Source organism: Apteryx mantelli, chromosome 29 (assembly GCF_036417845.1).
Source record: "Apteryx mantelli isolate bAptMan1 chromosome 29, bAptMan1.hap1, whole genome shotgun sequence".
Classification (NCBI taxonomy): Eukaryota; Metazoa; Chordata; class Aves; order Apterygiformes; family Apterygidae; genus Apteryx; species Apteryx mantelli.
In genome coordinates, this window is record NC_090006.1 from 1,339,113 (window position 1) to 1,355,139 (window position 16,027).

Sequence of the window (16,027 nt, forward strand, 5' to 3'; positions counted from 1 at the left end):
ACTCACCGGCCCCCACGACGCACCTACGGGTGCCCGCTGGGGCCGCGCGGGCAGCGCGCGTCGGCTTGACAGCGCGCGCGCGCCCTGCGGCCGGAGAGGACCCGCATGCGCAGTGCTTCCCGCCGCGTGGTGCAGTGGAGAGGGCGCAGCGCCCATAACGGGAAGATTGAAAGTTCGAATCCCCGCTGGGGAAGTTCAGTGGGACCCCCGGCTGTTTCAGGCTGGCGGGAGCCTGTCGGTGCTCCGGGGTGACCCCGGGGGCTCGGCCGGGCTCCCGTGGGCAGCCCCTCGTTGTGTGCACCAGCCCCGCCGCGCAGGGGACAGCGTGTGCCCCAGCCACGCACGCCACGGCGTGCCCTTCGCGGATCCGGGCGAGCCCTTCGCACCCAGCCCGCCGGCGGTGTGGCAACGCCGCCACGTCCTTCCTTCCTTCCTGCCGCCCCGGCCAGCCCACGGGGGCCCGTGGTCCACGCACGGAAATGCCACCCACTTCCTGCCCCGTGCACCGTGCACCGCGGCGGAGCCGTGCCATGGGTAGGTGCCGGGGGGCTGCGGCTCCCGGTGGGTGCCGGGAAAGGGTGACTCCGGGCCGTGCCCGCTGCGGGAAGAGGAACCGGGGCGGGCGAGGAAATTGCAACACGGGGCCCCGGCTGCCCCCCGCCTCCGCAGCCTGGAAATTTCGGGTCCCGTTTGGGGAGAGCCGATCCCTCGCCGGCTTATAAAGCCGGGGGTGGCAGCGCCCGGGGTGCCGGCTGGGCGCCATGGCGTGCCCTCGCTGCGCCGCGCTCGCCGTCACCCTCCTCTTCCTCTGCGCAGAGGCCGAAGGCTTCGCCCCCTGCCACGCTCCCGTCCTGCAGACCAAAGTCTTTAAATACCGGTAAGGAGAGAAAGGGGGAATTTGAGGGGGGGGGGGGGTTGTGCCGGGCGCCGCTGGCATTTTTCTGCCCCCCCCCCCGGCAGGATTTGGGACATGGACCAGAAGTTGCTCTACCTGCGCAACGACCAGCTGGTGGCCGGGCACCTGCAGGGTGCCAACGCTGCCCTCGAAGGTGAGACGTGGGGCGCGAGGGGGGGGGGGGCAGGGGGGCCGCCGCCGGGGCCGCCCTGATGCCCCCCCTCGCCCCCCCGCACAGAGAAGGTCTTCTGGGTGCCCAACGGCTCCTTCACCCGAGCCCGGCTCCCCGTCATCCTGGGCATCCAGAACGGCACCCGCTGCCTGGCCAGTCCCACCGCCCCCCGGCCCACGCTGCGGCTCGAGGTGAGGGCGGCGCGGGGACGGAGTACGCGGGCATTGTGGGGACGGGGCATCGTGGGGATGGAGGATTGCTGGGATTGGGGACATGGGGCATGGTGGGGATGGGGCACATGGGACACTTGGGCATCACGGGGATGGGGCATCAGGGGGATGGGGCACACGGGTATCATGGGGATGGGGAGTCATGGGGATGGGGCAAGTGGACATCATGGGGACAGGGCACACAGGCACAATGGGATGGGGCACACAGGCATCAGGGTGACGGCATATGGGGCGTCTTGGGAACAGAGCACATGGGCATTGCTGGGATTGGGGACATGGGGCATCACAGGGACAGGGCACATGGGACATGGGGCATCGTGGGGACAGGGCACTTGGGGGACGGGGCACATGGGACACTCAGGCATCACGGGGATGGGGCACATGGGACATGGGGCATCATGGGGATGGGGCATCGCAGGAATGGGGCATGGGGCATTGCTGGGATTGGGGACACGGGGCATGGTGGGGACGGGGCACGTGCGACACGGGCATTACGGGCATGGGGCATCAGGGGGATGGGGCAAGTGGACATCACGGGGACAGGGCACACAGGCATCACGGGATGGGGGAAATGGGCGTCACAGGGCAGGGCACATAGGGCATTGAGGGGACAGGGCAGGCGGGTATTGCTGGGATTGGGGACAAGGGGCATCATGGGGACAGGGCACACGGGAATCACGGGGACAGAGCATCATGGGGATGGGGCAAATGGACATCGCAGGGAGAGGACACATGGGGCATCACGGGATGGGGCACGTGGGCATCATGGGGACAGGGACACATCGGGGAGAGGGCGCACGGGGCACGGCGGCGCCGGGGCGCCCGAGGACCTCCGCGCCGGCGCCGCCGTGCCCGCCGCCACCGCCGTGTGCCACGCAGGACGCCGACATCAGGACGCTGCCCGGCGCCGGCGAGGCCTCGGCGCCCTTCACCTTCTTCCGCACCTACAAGGACGGGCTGTGGCGCTTCGAGTCGGCCGCCAACCCCGGCTGGTACCTCTGCACCTCGGCCCGCGCCCACGAGCCGCTGGGGCTCTCGCGGGGCCCCGATGCCACCCACGTCCTCGACTTCTACTTCCAGCTCTGCTGAGCCACCCCCCCCCCCGGTCACCTCGCGCCCGCGCCAATAAAGCCACCCTGCTGCCACCCGCGTGGGTGATGCTCGGTGCCGTGGTCTGGATGCCTGGGTCCTTCCTGTCCTCTCTCCCCCCGCCACTGCCCCGTCCCTGGCGGTGGCGTCCCCATGCCGGCGTCAGCGCTGCGGGAGGCCCGGTGTTGCGCCAGTTCGGCCCGGGGATGTCCCCGACGCGGGAGGTGACGCATGCGGCGGGGCAGCCACGCAGCCTGGGGATGTCCCGGCGCGGTCCCTTCCTGGATGAGGCGGCAGCGCCCGGCGCGTCCTGACCTGCTGCGGCGGGCTGGGGACACGTGGGGACAAGGGCAGCGTGGGGATGGGGCACACGGACACCATGGGGATGGGGAACGTGGGGCACACGGGCGTCATGGGGAGGGGGCACATGGGGCATGTGGGTGCCATGAGGATGGGGCACACAGGGCACAGGGACATCATGGGGGACAGGGCACACAGGTGTCATTGGGATGGGGCACGCAGGACACAGGGACATCACAGGGACGGGGCACACAGGTGTCATCAGGATGGGGTTCCTGGGGCGGACATCATGGGGGACAGGGCACACGTGTCATTGGGATGGGGCTCCTGGGGCACAGGGACATCATGGGGGACAGGGCACACAGGTGTCATTGGGATGGGGCACCTGGGCACAGGGACATCATGGGGATGGGGCACACAGGTGGCACAGGGACAGGGCACATGGGTGTCATCGGGATGGGGCACCTGGGGCACAGGGACATCATGGGGACGGGGGCACACAGGGCACACAGGTGTTATGGGAATGGGCCAAACAAGCGTCATGGGAATGGGGCACATGGGGCACACGGGTGTCATCAGGATGGGGTACAGGCACATCACGGGGACGGGGCACAGGGGCATCACGGGCACAGGCCATCTGGCCACCGTGGGACCAGGGTGCCTGGTTTCACAGGGCCAGGCCCTGGTGTTTCCCCATCGCCACCTTCCCCACCACCTGCGGTTGCTCCTGCGCCCGGCCCAGCCCGCTCATCCCCGGCGCGCCCTGCTTGCCTCCCCATGTCACATCCTTCTTGCACAATTATCCGGGCGGCTAGTCCCCTCCCTCCGCGCTGGTCCCTATAAGAGGCGCCGCCGCTCCGGGTGGGCAGCTGAAAGGACGGGAAGGCCCGTGCCGGGATTTCGGAGGCTGTTGGGTTTGCAGGTATCGCTCCCGACGCCGGGGTGGGGAAGGGCTGGGTGCTCGTGGTGGTGGGCCCGGCTGTGGGTCCAGGGAGAAGCCTGGGCGACGGCCTCTGAGCGTTCACTCTGAAGCCTACTGACAACAGATGACATGTGGAGCTGGGAGGACAAGCGTTTTTGGGGGGCCAGATTCCCCCGCGGTGTGCCGCCCGGTTTACCCACGCGCTGCCCTCTCTCTCGCACAGACTCTGCCATGTCACGGGCATCCAGACCAGCGCAGAGGTGAGTCCCACAGGAGGGAGGTGGTGGCCCTCCACCCCTTGTGCTCAGGGCCTGAGTCACCCTGGCGCGACGCCCGGCCTGCTCTCATCCCTCTGTTTTCCCTTTCCGACAGCGTCACCGTGGGCTGGGCCAGGCCGGGGAGGTGCCAGGTAAGGTTGGCACAGGGCGCCCGGGTGCCGACTGGGTGCAGCACCCAGCCCCGGCCCTCCCTGATGTCTGTGCCGCCCGCAGGCTCCCGAGGCGGGATGCACGGCCGGCGGGCGCTGGGGCTGGCGGCAGCCTGGCCGGCGCCCGCTGGGCGTCCTGGCGGAGCCGCCTGCCGGCAGCGCCGCAGTGTCCGTCGTCGACCCCAACATGGAGGCGTTGTTTGAGGAGTTCCTGGGCAAAGGTAGCGCCCGTGGTGCCCCACCGTGCCCGGGTGTCCGTCCCCGTGGTGCCCGGGTGCTTTGTCCTCATGATGTCCGTGTGCCCCATGATGCCCATTTGCCTGTCCCTACAAAGCCCACATGCCCTGTCCTCACGTGCCCCGTCCCTGTGTTGGCCACATGCCCCATGGTGCCCACATCTCCATCCCTGAGATGTCCACGTGCCCTGTCCCCATGATGCCCTGTCCTCATGAAGCCCTCACGCCTTGTCCCCATGGTGCCCACGTGCCCGTCCGCATGATGTCCATGTGCCCAACGTTGCCCATGAAGCCCTCGTGCCCTGTCTCCATGTGCCCTGTCCCTGTGAAGCCCATGTGTCCGTCCCCATGATGTCCTAGTGCCCCATGATGTCCACATCCCCCTCCCTGCAATGTCCATGTGCCCTGTCCCCACAGTGCCCCATCCCCATGAAGCCCTTATGCCTTGTCACCATGTGCCCTATCCCCACGATGCCCACGTGCCCTGTCCCCATGATGCCCACATCCCTGTCCCCCTGATGTCCGTGTGCCCCGTGTTACCTATGTCCACGTCCCCATGAAGCCCTTGTGCCTTGTCCCCACATGTCCTGCCTCCACGATGCCCATGTGCTCTGTCCCCATGATGCCCCTGTGCCCATCCCCATGAAGCCCACATGCCCTGTCCCCCTGTGCCCCATCCCCATGAAGCTCACATGCCCTGTCCCCACGTTCCCTGTCCCCGCGCTCTCTTGCAAAAGAAACCCCGGAGACCACGTTCCACGCAGCCGGGACAGTGGAGACGGGGCGGCCGTTGCCACCGCCCTACCACTTCCGGGTGCGTGACACCGACCAGAAGGTGCTGTGCCTGGAGCAAGGGCGCCTGGTGGCCACCAACCTGCAGGGTGCCAATGCCGCCCAGGAAGGTGGGTGTGGGAGCAGGAAGGGGTCTCTTGGGTGCCAGGGAGGTGCAGTGGGGCAACCTGCGCCCGCCTGCCCTGACACCCGGCTCCACGCAGAGCACATCAGCGTGGTGCCCAACCGGCACCTGGAGCGCAGGCGTTGTCCCCTCATCGTGGGCATCCGTGGGGGCAGCCAGGCGCTCTCCTGCGGCACCGGCCCCGAGCCCCACCTGCAGCTGGAGGTGAGCGCCACGCAGGGCACCCCAGGGTGTGGGCATCCCAAGGTGGGACTCCCCAAGATGGCAGTAACTCAAGGTGGAGGTAACTCAAGGTGGGACAACCCAAGGTGGGGGCATCTGAGGGTGGAAGGTGCCCCAAGGTGGAGGCTACCCTGAGGCTGAGCAGCCTGAAGTGGGACACCCCCAAGGTGAGGCACCCCAAGGTGGAGAGCACCCCAAGGTTGGGCAACCCAAGGTTGGGACACCCCGAGGTGGGGCACCTCAAGGTGGAGGACACCCTGAGGTGGGGGCAACCCAAGGTGGCGACATCCAAAGGTGGAGGGCACTCTAAAATGGGTCATCCCAGGGTGGAGGGCACCCTGAGGTTGGGTAACCCAAGGTGGAGCAGCCTGAGGTTGGTGGCACCCCACGGTGGTTACATGCTGAGCCAGGGGGACCCAAGGCCAGTGGCAAGTGAGGGTGGTCTCATCCTGAGGCGGTGGCACCCTGAGGCAGTGGCACCCCAAGGCTAATGTCACCCTCAGGTGGTGGCTTCCCAAGGCCAGTGTCACTCCAAGGGGGAAGCACCCCAAGGTGCTGCCACCATCAGGTGGGGGCACCCTGAGGCTGGAGGCGCCCCGAGGCCAATTTGACCCCAAGGCAGCATCACCCCAAGGCCAATGTCACCCCAAGGTGGTGGCACCCCAAGGCCAGCAGCACCTCAGGGTGGTGGCACCTAAAGGCGGTTGCACCTCGAGCCAGGGCAACCCAAGGCCAGCAGCACCCGGGCGGGGGGGGGGGGGGCGTCACCCCGCGGGCGGCAGCGTTGACGCCACGCCACGCCGCGCCGGCAGGCCGTGGGGGTGCTGGACCTGTTCACGCAGGGCGCCGAGGCCACCCGCTTCACCTTCTACAAGACCTTCAGCGGCTCCACGCACACCTTCGAGTCGGCCGCCTTCCCCGGGCACTTCCTGAGCACGGCACCGCGGGCCGGCGAGGCGCTGGCCCTCACGGCGCAGCCCGCTGACACCGCCATCACCACCTTCTACCTGCAGCGCAAGTAGCCCCCCGGCGCCCCCCGCCAATAAACGTCTCTGTGGCACCCGCTGCCTCGCTGCGCCGGGGGGGACCCGCTGGTGGGGGAGGAGGAGGAGGAGGAGGAGGAGGAGGAGGCCTTCGTGGGGCAGGATGAGGCCTCCATGGGGCAGGAGCAGGCCTCCGTGGGGCAGCGCCAGGCCCGAAGGGGGCAGGATCAGGCCTCCATGGGGCAGAGCTGGGCCCAAGAGGGCAGGATCAGACCCCCATGGGGCAGGGCCAGGCCTGGGGGCAGGAGGCAGGATTAGGTCCTCACGGGGCAGGTCAGGCCGTGGGGCAGGATGGACCCAAAAGGGCAGGATCAGACCCCATGGGGCATCACTAGGCCTGAAGGGGGCAGGATCAGGCCTCCATGGGGCAGAGCTAGGCCCAGGAGGGCAGGATCAGGCCCCATGGGGCAGGATCAGACCCCCATGGGGCAGGGCCAGGCCTGGGGGCAGGAGGCAGGATTAGGTCCTCACGGGGCAGGTCAGGCCGTGGGGCAGGATGGACCCAAAAGGGCAGGATCAGACCCCATGGGGCATCACTAGGCCTGAAGGGGGCAGGATCAGGCCTCCATGGGGCAGAGCTAGGCCCAGGAGGGCAGGATCAGGCCCCATGGGGCAGGATCAGACCCCCATGGGGCAGGGCCAGGCTTGGGGGCAGGGGGCAGGATTAGGTCCTCACAGGGCAGGTCAGGCCATGGAGCAGGATGGACCTGAAAGGGCAGGATCAGACCCCTATGGAGCAGGATCAGGCCCCCATGGGGCAATGCCAGGCCCAAAGGGGGCAGGATCAGACCCCATGGGGCAGAGCTAGGCCCAAAGGGGGCAGGATCAGACCGCATGGGGCATCACTTGACCCAGGAGGGCAGGATCAGACCCCCATGGGGCAGGATGAGGCCCCCACGGGGCAGCGCCAGGCCTAGGGGCGGGGAGGGGGCAGGACCAGGCCCCACGGGGCGGGATGAGACCTGTGGGGAAGCAGGATGCAGGCGGAGGCGGGGTTTATAGGGAGGCGGGGACAGGGGGCGGGGCCTCCGCTGGTGGGAGGAGGGGGCACGGCTAGGGGGCGTAGCCTATGGGGAGGATCCGGAGGGCGGAGCCTGCGGCTCGCCGGGCGGCGCCCCGCGCGGGCTGGGCGGGGAGGGGGCGTGGCCTTAGGTGGCCCCGCCCCGCGCCGCGCGCCGGGAGCGCCGGTAAGGGCGGGGGAGCGGGCGGGGGGCGCGCGGCGCGAGGGGAGGGGGGGCGGGAAGGACGGGAGCCCGCTGGGGCCACCCCGGACCCCTCGGGACCCCCCGCGGGGTCCCCCGTGGGCATGGGGGTCCCACAGAGCCTCGGGGCCCCCCCGCTCCCCAGCTCTGGGGGCTCCCCAGAGCCCCTGGGGTGCCCCACGGCCCTCGGGGACCCCCATAGCCCGTGGGGTCCCCCCAGGCCCCTGGGGTCCCCCGTAGTCCTGGATGCCCCCTATAGCCCTCGAGGGTCCCTTCTAGCCCTCAGGGTCCCCCGTAACCCTTGAGGGTCCCCCCCCATAACACGAGGGGTCCCCCATAACTCTTGAGGGTTCCCCATGGCCCCTTGTGGCCCCCCCACGGCCCTAGAAGGTCCCCCGTAACCTTTGTGGTCCCTTATGGCCCTTGGGCCCCCCCCCCCGTAGCCCTGGATGTCCCCCATGGCATTTGAGGGTCCCCCATAGCCCTTGTGGGTCCTCCCGTAAACCTTGGGGTCCCCTATTAACCCTTGAGGGTCCCCAATGCCTTGAGGCTGCATAAACTTTGAGGGGCCCCACCATGGCTCTTGAGGGGTCCCCATGGCCCTTGGGGTCCCTCGTAGCCCTCAAGGGTCCCCTATAACCCTTGAGGGTCCTCCCTCGCCCTGAATTGTCCCCCATGTCCCTTGGGGTCCCCCATAGCTCCTGAGGGTCCCCTGTAACCCTTGAGGGTCCCCCATAGCCCTTGAAGCTCCTCTATAACCCTTGGGGTCCTCCAGAACTCTTGAGGGCCCCCATAGCCCTGGAGGGTCCCATAGCCCTTGAGGGTCCCTTATAACCTTTGGGGTCCCCCCCCCCGGCCCTGGTGGGTCCTCCATGACCCTTGGGGTCCCCCATGGCCCTGGAGGGTTCCCCCATGTCCCTTGGGGTCCTCCATAGCCCTGAAGGGTCCCCTCATAACCCTCGAGGGTCCCCCATGGCCCTCGAGGGTCCCCTATAACCTTTGGGGGTCCCCCCTGGCCCCGGTGGGTCCCCCATAACCCTTGAGGTCCCCCCCAGAGCCCTTGACGGGTTCTCCATAATCCTTGAGGACTCCCCCAGGCCCTTGAGGGTGCCCTATAAATTTGGGGTCCCTCCCCCAGCCCTCAGGGTCCCCGTAGACCTCAGGGCCCCCCGTTGGCCCTCAGGGCCCCCCAGGTGGCCCACACGGGCATCGGGGCGCCGGGATCCGGCCCTTCCTCAACCAGGCCCCCCCGGGAAGGAGGTGGCCGTCCAGCGCTGGGCGTGCGGCGGCGGCGGAAAGGGGAGGACAGCGGGGGGGACGGACGGACACACGGGGTGCTGCCCCCCTCGCACCCCCCCCCCCACGGCCGCCCCACGGCCGCCCCACGGCGGGTTGCGTTGCGTGTCCGGCGGGCGGGCGCGCGCGGCGCGGCAGGAAGTGTTGCACGGCGCCGCCGGGACAGCGGGTAAGTGCGCACCGCGGGCCAGGCCGCGGGGACAAGGCCTGTCCCCCCGCCTGTCCCCCCCCCCAAAAAAAAATCTAGCCCCCCCTACCTTGCCCCCAGGCCGTGCCCTCTATGGCGGGGACGCACAGGCGGGGGACAAGTTTGGGGGGGGCCCGGCGGGCGGGTGGACATTGCCTGGGGGGGGGGGGGGACACGGCCACCGGGTGTCCCCGCTGCGTGGGCACGGCCGGGGGGGGACCCGCTGGGGAGGGGGGGGGTGCCAAGGCCTCTGGGTGCGGGAAGCGCCCCCCCCGGGGGTGGGACCTTGTCCGGGCACGGCCCCCCCCCCCCAAAAGAGGAGGAGCACCCAGCTTGGGGTGCGCGACACCCCCCTGCCTGGTGCCGGACACCCCCCACCCCGTGAGCAGGGAGCACCCGCTCTTGGGTGCATGACCCCCCCCCCAGTCATGGGACCCCCCCCCCATGAGCAGGGAGCAGCCACCCTTGGGTGCATGACCCCCCCCCCCCGGCATGGGACCCCCCCCATGGGCAGGGAGCACCCACCTTTGGGTGCACGAAACCCTCCCATCATGGGACCCCCCCCAAAGAGCAGGGAACACCCACCCTTGGGTGCAACCCACCCCCCCCAACACACCCCCCCCCCCCCCCGGCACGGGACACAGACACCCGTGCCAAGGGTGGGGGCCTGGGGTGTCGTCCCCCCCCCCGCCGCCGCCGCCGTCACCCCGCGGCGCGGGCAGGGCGCCGGGCCCTGCGCTGGCACGCAGCGGCCCCCGGGCGCGGGCAGGGCACCGCGCGCCCCCGCGTGCACCGCCCGCCCGGTGACACGTGCGTGGCCCCCCCCGCACCCCCGGGGCGCGCGCGCATGAAGGGGAGCGCACGCGTGTCCACCGTGTCCCCCCCCCCCCCCGTGCCCGGCACTGCCGTGAGCCGCTTCCTCCTCTTCCTCGTGGCCCTGCTGAGTCAACGGCGTGTGGCCCAGGCGGGCACCGGGGCACCGGGCAGTGCCACGGTTAGGGACATGGCAGGGCCACGGTTGGGGACACGGCAGGGCCATGTCGGTGCTGTGTCAGTGCCACAGGCAGTGCCATGTCAGGGACGTGGTTGGGGACACGGCAGGGCCACGGTTGGGAACAGGGCAGGGCCACGTCTGTGCTGTGTCAGTGCCATGGGCAGTGCCATGGTTGGGGACATGGTTGGGGACACGGTCAGGGACATGGCAGTGCCATGTCGGTGCCACAGTCAGGGATGTGGCAGTGCCATATCAGTGCCATGATCAGTGCCATGTCGGTGCCATGGTTGGGGACACAGCAGTGCCATATCAGTGCCATGATCAGTGCCATGTCGGTGCCACGGTTGGGGACACAGCAGTGCCATGTCGGTGCCATGGTCAGTGCCATGTTGGTGCCACGGTTGGGGACACAGCAGTGCTGTGTCAGTGCCACGGGCAGTGCCGTGTTGGGGACGTGGTTGGGGACACGGCAGGGCCATGTCAGTGCTGTGTCAGTGCCATGGGCAGTGCCATGTCAGGGACATGGTCGGAGACACGGCAATGCTACGGCTGGGGACATGGCAGGGCCACGTCGGTGCTGTGTCAGTGCCACAGGCAGTGCCATGTCAGGGATGTGGTTGGGGACATGGCAGGGCCACGGTTGGGGACACGGCAGGGTCACGTCAGTGCTGTGTCAGTGCCATGGGCAGTGCCATGGTTGGGGACATGGTTGGGGACACGGTCAGGGACATGGCAGTGCCATGTCGGTGCCACAGTCAGGGATGTGGCAGTGCCATATCAGTGCCATGATCAGTGCCATGTCGGTGCCACGGTTGGGGACACAGCAGTGCCATGTCGGTGCCATGGTCAGTGCCATGTTGGTGCCACGGTTGGGGACACAGCAGTGCTGTGTCAGTGCCATGGGCAGTGCCATGTTGGGAACATGGTTGGGGACACGGCAGTGCCACGGTTGGGGATGTGGCAGGGCCACGTCAGTGCTGTGTCAGTGCCACGGGCAGTGCCGTGTTGGGGACGTGGTTGGGGACACGGCAGGGCCATGTCAGTGCTGTGTCAGTGCCATGGGCAGTGCCATGTCAGGGACATGGTCGGAGACACGGCAATGCTACGGCTGGGGACATGGCAGGGCCACGTCGGTGCTGTGTCAGTGCCGTGTCAGTGCCATGGTTGGGGACATGGTTGGGGACACGGTCAGGGACATGGCAGTGCCATGTCGGTGCCATGGTCAGTGCCAAGTTGGGGACATGGTTGGGGACACAGCAGAGCCATGTCGGTGCCGTGGTCAGTGCCATGTCAGTGCCATGGTTGGGGACACAGTTGGGGACACAGCAGTGCCATGTTGGTGCCATGGTCAGTGCCATGTCGGTGCCACGGTTGGGGACACAGCAGTGCCGTGTCGGTGCCATGGTCAGTGCCATGTCAGTGCTATGGTTGGGGACACGGCAGAGCCCTGTTGGTGACATGGTCAGTGCCATGTCGGTGCCACGGTTGGGGACACAGCAGTGCTGTGTCGGTGCCATGATCAGTGCCATGTCGGTGCCATGGTTGGGGACACAGTTGGGGACACAGCAGTGCCATGTCGGTGCCACGGTTGGGGACACGGCAGAGCCCTGTCGGTGCCACAGCTGGTGCCACGTGGGTGCCACCGCAGGCTATGCGGGTGCTGCGGGCAGCCCCCCGCGGGTGCCACGCCAGCGCCGCAGCGGTGCCACCCAGCCCACCCGTGGGCACGGCGGGGGCCCGTGGTGCGCGGGGACACCCACCGCCGCGGCCCTGGTGGCTTCTCCGACGGCTGCTACGTGGCTGCGCTCGCCGGCGACGAGGAAGCGCGACCGCTTGCCGTCTCGCCAGCGCCGCGGGGCCTTCGGCTTGGCCCGGCACCACCGTGGTGCCCGGCGCCGGCAGGGTGGGCAGGAGCGGGCAGGAGCAGGCAGGAGCGGGCGCTGCTGCCGCCGTGGCCCCGGCATGGCGCTGTTTGCACAAGGGTTGTGTTGGGGCTTCCTCCTTCCCATCCCCCCTTTCCTGCCCCGGTGCGGGCAGGGCCGGAAGCCGCCGAGCCGGTGACGCTGTGCCGGGGAGCGCGGGGCCCGGTGCTCCGTTCCCTGCCCTGCGGCTCCCCGGAGGTGCTCGCCCGGAGCCCAGCTATCCTGCTCTCTGTCTGGCCCCACCAGTCTGTCCATCCCGTCTTCTGTCCATCCTTCCTTCCATCCACCCCTCCTTCCATCTACCCCTTCTTCCATCCACCCCTTCTTCCATCCTTCCTTCCATCCATCCTTCCTTCCATCCATCCTCCTTCCATCCATCCTGCTTTCCATCCACTCCTCCTTCCATCCCTTTCTCCCTCCTTCCATCCCTCTTTCCCTCCCTCCATCCCTCCCTCCTCTCCCCATCCCCATCTTCTGTCCATCCACCCATCTCCATCCCTTCCTCCATCCTTCAGCCCTCTCTCCCTTCTTCCACCCAGTGAACCCTCTCCCATCTCCATCCCTCTCTCCCTCCATTCATCCCTCCCTCCTCCCATCTCTCCTTCCTTCCAGCCGTGCCTCCCTCCTTTCCCCATCCCTCCATCTGTCCTTCCCTCCCTCTCTCCTTCATCCCTCTCCCATCTCTCTCCCTCCATCCCTCTCTCCCTCCATCCCTCCCTCATCCCTCTCTCCCTCCACTCCCCTGCAGCCCAGGGAAGGGATGGGGTGCTGCCAGGAACTGGGACTGGGAACTGGGACTGGGAACCGGGAATGGGACCCGTTAACCATCTGCTTTCTCCCCCCCGCAGGGCGACCCACGGCCATGGGGCCGGGCAGCGGGGCGGCGGGGGCGGCGGGCGGCCGCGGCAGCGCTCCGGGCAGGCTGGCGTAGCCGCGGCGGGCACCGCGCCATGGAGCCGGCGGGCGGCCCCGAGCGGAGCCGCCGCCCGCCGCCCGGCATCCTGGCGGCGCAGGATGCCATCGTCTTCTCGGACGGAGCCGGAGACGCCGGGCGCCGGGAGCCAGGCACCGAGGAACCGGCTCGGGGCGCTGACGTCTTCTGGGCCAGCCTCGTGCAAGCCCAGATGTGCGTGTGGGACCTGCAGGGAGCCATCGAGGGGCAGCCGGCGGCCGGTGGCATCTCGCACGAGCATCACGGCCACGTGCCGATGGCCGGGAGCATTCCGCACGAGCACCGAGGCGGCCTAGCCACGTATGAGAGCGGCTCGCACGAGCACCGAGGCCACGTGCCCATAGATGGGAGCGTCTTGCATGAACACCAAGGCCACATGCCCCCGGATGGGAGCTTCTCGCACGACTACGTGCCTGCGGGTGGGAGCATCTTGCATGAGTACGTGCCCACGGATGGGAGCATCTCGCACGACTATGTGCCTGCAGGTGGGAGCATCTCGCATGAAAACGTGTCCATGGATGGGAGCATCTCGCACGAGTTCGTGCCTGCAGAAGGGAGCATCTCACACGAACACGTGCTCATGGATGGGAGCATCTCTCACAAGCGCGTGCCCACGGATGGGAGCATCTCGCACGAGTTCGTGCCTGCAGAAGGGAGCATCTCACATGAACACGTGCTCGTGGATGGGAGCATCTTGCACAAGCTCGTGCCCACGGATGGGAGCATCTCGCATGAGTACGTGCCTGCGGATAGGAGCCCCTTGCACAAGCATGTGCCCACGGATGAGAGCATCTTGCACGTGGATGGGAGCCTCTTGCACGACTACGTGCCTGCAGAAGGGAGCGTCTTGCATGAGTTTGTGCCTACAGATGGGAGCATCTCGCACGACTACGTGCCCACGGATGGGACCATCTCGCACGAGTTCGTGCCTATAGAAGGGAGCATCTCGCACGACTACGTGCCCGCAGAAGGGAGCGTCTCGCACGAGTTCGTGTCTGCAGAAAGGAGCATCTCGCACGACTACGTGCCCACGGATGGGAGCATCTCGCGCGAGTTCATGCCTATAGAAGGGAACATCTCGCATGACTACCTGCTTGCAGAAAGGAGCATCTCACACGACTACGTGCCTGCAGAAAGGAGCATCTCGCATGACTACGTGCCCACGGATGGGAGCGTCTCGCACGAGTTCGTATCTGCGGAAAGGAGCATCTCGCACGACTACGTGCCCACGGATGGGACCATCTTGCATGAGTTTGTGCCCACGGATGGGAGCATCTCGCACGACTACGTGCCCACAGATGGGACCATCTTGCATGAGTTTGTGCCCACGGATGGGAGCATCTCGCACGACGACGTGCCCACGGACGGGAACCTCTCGCACGAGCGTCGGGACCACGAATCCGGAGAGGAGGATGAGGACGAAGAGGAGGACGGCGGCTCGTCCTCCCGGGAGGAGGACGCCGAGGAGGACGAGGAAGACCTGGAGGAGGAAGAGCGCCACTTCTACACCAACCCCCTCTTCCGGGGCCTGGCGCCGGGGGGCTCGGCCGGCGGATGCCCCCCGCCGCCCCGGTACCCCGTGCCCGTGTACAAGCCGCACGGTGCCGCCTTGGAGCCGCTGCTGATCACGGAGCAGGACATCGCGGGCGCTTGTGCCATGGGGGGCACCGAGGAGGTACTGGGGGTGCAATGGGGGGGAGGACGGGTCCCCCACCCTGGGGTGGGGGGCGCCCGGCTCCCGTTGCGCCCACCCAAAACCTCTCTTCCCGGCAGGACGCGGCGGCGCGGAGCGACGGTGCCGGCACTGCGGAGCGGGGTGAGTGCGGGGACCCCCCCACTTTGCGGGTGACCCCTCACTGCGGGGGGGGGGCATTTGGGGGACGATGCTGACCGGGGACACCCCCCCCCCCTTCTCCACCGTGTCTTCTCCCTCCAGGATCTCCCGGCTCCCCAGGCCTGGCGCTCTCCGACCCCCCGGATCTGCCCCTGGAAAGGGGGTATGGGGCTCCCCCCAGCCCCCTGGATCTGCCCCCAGGCCTGGGGTATCCGGGCCCCCCCAGCCCCCAGGCCCCCCTAGATTTGCCCCAGGGAGGGGGGTACCGGGCCCCCCCCAGCCCCTTGGATCTGCCCCCCAGGCCCCCAACCCCCCCCGAGCTGCCCCTGGGAGGGGGGTACCGGGCCCACCCCAGCCCCCCGGATCTGCCCCTGCAAAGGGGCGACTGGGACCCCCCGGCCCCCCTAGATCTGCCCCAGGGAGGGGGGTCCCAGGTGCCCCCCAGCCCCCCGATCCCCCTGGATCTGCCCCAGGGACGAGGGTACCAACCACCCCCGATCCCCCTGGATCTGCCCCCGGGAGGGGGATCCCAGGCCCCCCAATGCCTCCCGATCCCCCCGGATCTGCCCCAGGGACGAGGGTACCAACCACCCCCGATCCCCCTGGATCTGCCCCCGGGAGGGGGATCCCAGGCCCCCCAATGCCTCCCGATCCCCCCGGATCTGCCCCCAGGAGGAGGGTACCAGCCCCCCCCGATCCCCCTGGATCTGCCCCCGGGAGGGGGGTCCCAGGCGCCCCTGATCCCCCTGGATTTCCCTCCGGGAGGGGGGTCCCAGGCGCCCCCCAGCCCCCCGATCCCCCTGGATCTGCCCCCGGGAGGGGGGTCCCAGGCGCCCCTGATCCCCCTGGATTTCCCTCCGGGAGGGGGGTCCCAGGCGCCCCCCAGCCCCCCGATCCCCCCAGATCTGCCCCCGGGAGGGGGGTCCCAGGCCCCCCCCACCCCTCTGGATCTGCCCCCAGGGGAAGGGTCCCAGCCCCCCCCCAGCGCCCCGAGCACCCCAGACCTGCCCCTGGCAGGGGGCTCCCGGCCCCCCCCGTTCCCCCTGGATTTGCCCCCCGCAGCGGGGTCCCAGCCCCCCCCAACCTCCCCCAGCACCCCAGATCCGAGCTCCTGGCCCCCCCGCAGCCCCCCGACCCCCTTGGAGCTGCCCCAGGGAGGGCACCCGGGGTCCCCCTCGAGCCCCCCGG

The 16,027-nt window shown here is 69.0% G+C and overlaps 3 protein-coding genes across 3 annotated transcripts; all 3 read left to right on the forward strand.

Moving 5' to 3' along the window:
* Positions 1–176: 176 nt before the first annotated feature.
* Positions 177–2,476, forward strand: LOC136994461 (interleukin-36 receptor antagonist protein-like). Its single transcript, XM_067312328.1, has 5 exons — positions 177–534; positions 817–877; positions 961–1,049; positions 1,134–1,258; positions 2,177–2,476. The coding sequence occupies exons 1-5, from the start codon at positions 480–482 to the stop codon at positions 2,384–2,386; spliced, it is 540 nt and encodes a 179-aa protein (XP_067168429.1). The 5' UTR covers positions 177–479; the 3' UTR covers positions 2,387–2,476.
* A 751-nt stretch (positions 2,477–3,227) lies between these two features.
* LOC106486484 (interleukin-36 receptor antagonist protein-like) lies at positions 3,228–6,431 on the forward strand. The gene is made up of 6 exons (XM_067312258.1): positions 3,228–3,271; positions 3,832–3,868; positions 4,100–4,256; positions 5,009–5,173; positions 5,267–5,391; positions 6,222–6,431. The coding sequence occupies exons 1-6, from the start codon at positions 3,228–3,230 to the stop codon at positions 6,429–6,431; spliced, it is 738 nt and encodes a 245-aa protein (XP_067168359.1).
* A 6,468-nt stretch (positions 6,432–12,899) lies between these two features.
* LOC106491484 (uncharacterized) lies at positions 12,900–15,580 on the forward strand. The gene is made up of 4 exons (XM_067312259.1): positions 12,900–14,680; positions 14,779–14,821; positions 14,942–15,176; positions 15,313–15,580. Exons 1-4 carry the CDS (start codon positions 13,004–13,006, stop codon positions 15,578–15,580), a joined length of 2,223 nt encoding a protein of 740 aa, XP_067168360.1. The 5' UTR covers positions 12,900–13,003.
* Positions 15,581–16,027: the final 447 nt, after the last annotated feature.

Bases quoted from the DNA above. Each gene is read 5' to 3' on its own strand.
- LOC106491484 (XM_067312259.1), top strand. From the start codon at position 13,004: ATGGAGCCGGCGGGCGGCCCCGAGCGGAGCCGCCGCCCGCCGCCCGGC. The intron at 14,681-14,778 runs GTACTGGGGGTG...TCTTCCCGGCAG, and splicing joins CCATGGGGGGCACCGAGGAG to GACGCGGCGGCGCGGAGCGA. The intron at 14,822-14,941 runs GTGAGTGCGGGG...TTCTCCCTCCAG, and splicing joins TGCCGGCACTGCGGAGCGGG to GATCTCCCGGCTCCCCAGGC.
- LOC106486484 (XM_067312258.1), top strand. From the start codon at position 3,228: ATGGGAATGGGGCACATGGGGCACACGGGTGTCATCAGGATGGG. The intron at 3,272-3,831 runs GTACAGGCACAT...TCTCTCGCACAG, and splicing joins ACGGGTGTCATCAGGATGGG to ACTCTGCCATGTCACGGGCA. The intron at 5,392-6,221 runs GTGAGCGCCACG...CCGCGCCGGCAG, and splicing joins AGCCCCACCTGCAGCTGGAG to GCCGTGGGGGTGCTGGACCT.
- LOC136994461 (XM_067312328.1), top strand. From the start codon at position 480: ATGCCACCCACTTCCTGCCCCGTGCACCGTGCACCGCGGCGGAGCCGT. The intron at 535-816 runs GTAGGTGCCGGG...TCCTCTGCGCAG, and splicing joins GCGGCGGAGCCGTGCCATGG to AGGCCGAAGGCTTCGCCCCC. The intron at 878-960 runs GTAAGGAGAGAA...CCCCCCCGGCAG, and splicing joins ACCAAAGTCTTTAAATACCG to GATTTGGGACATGGACCAGA.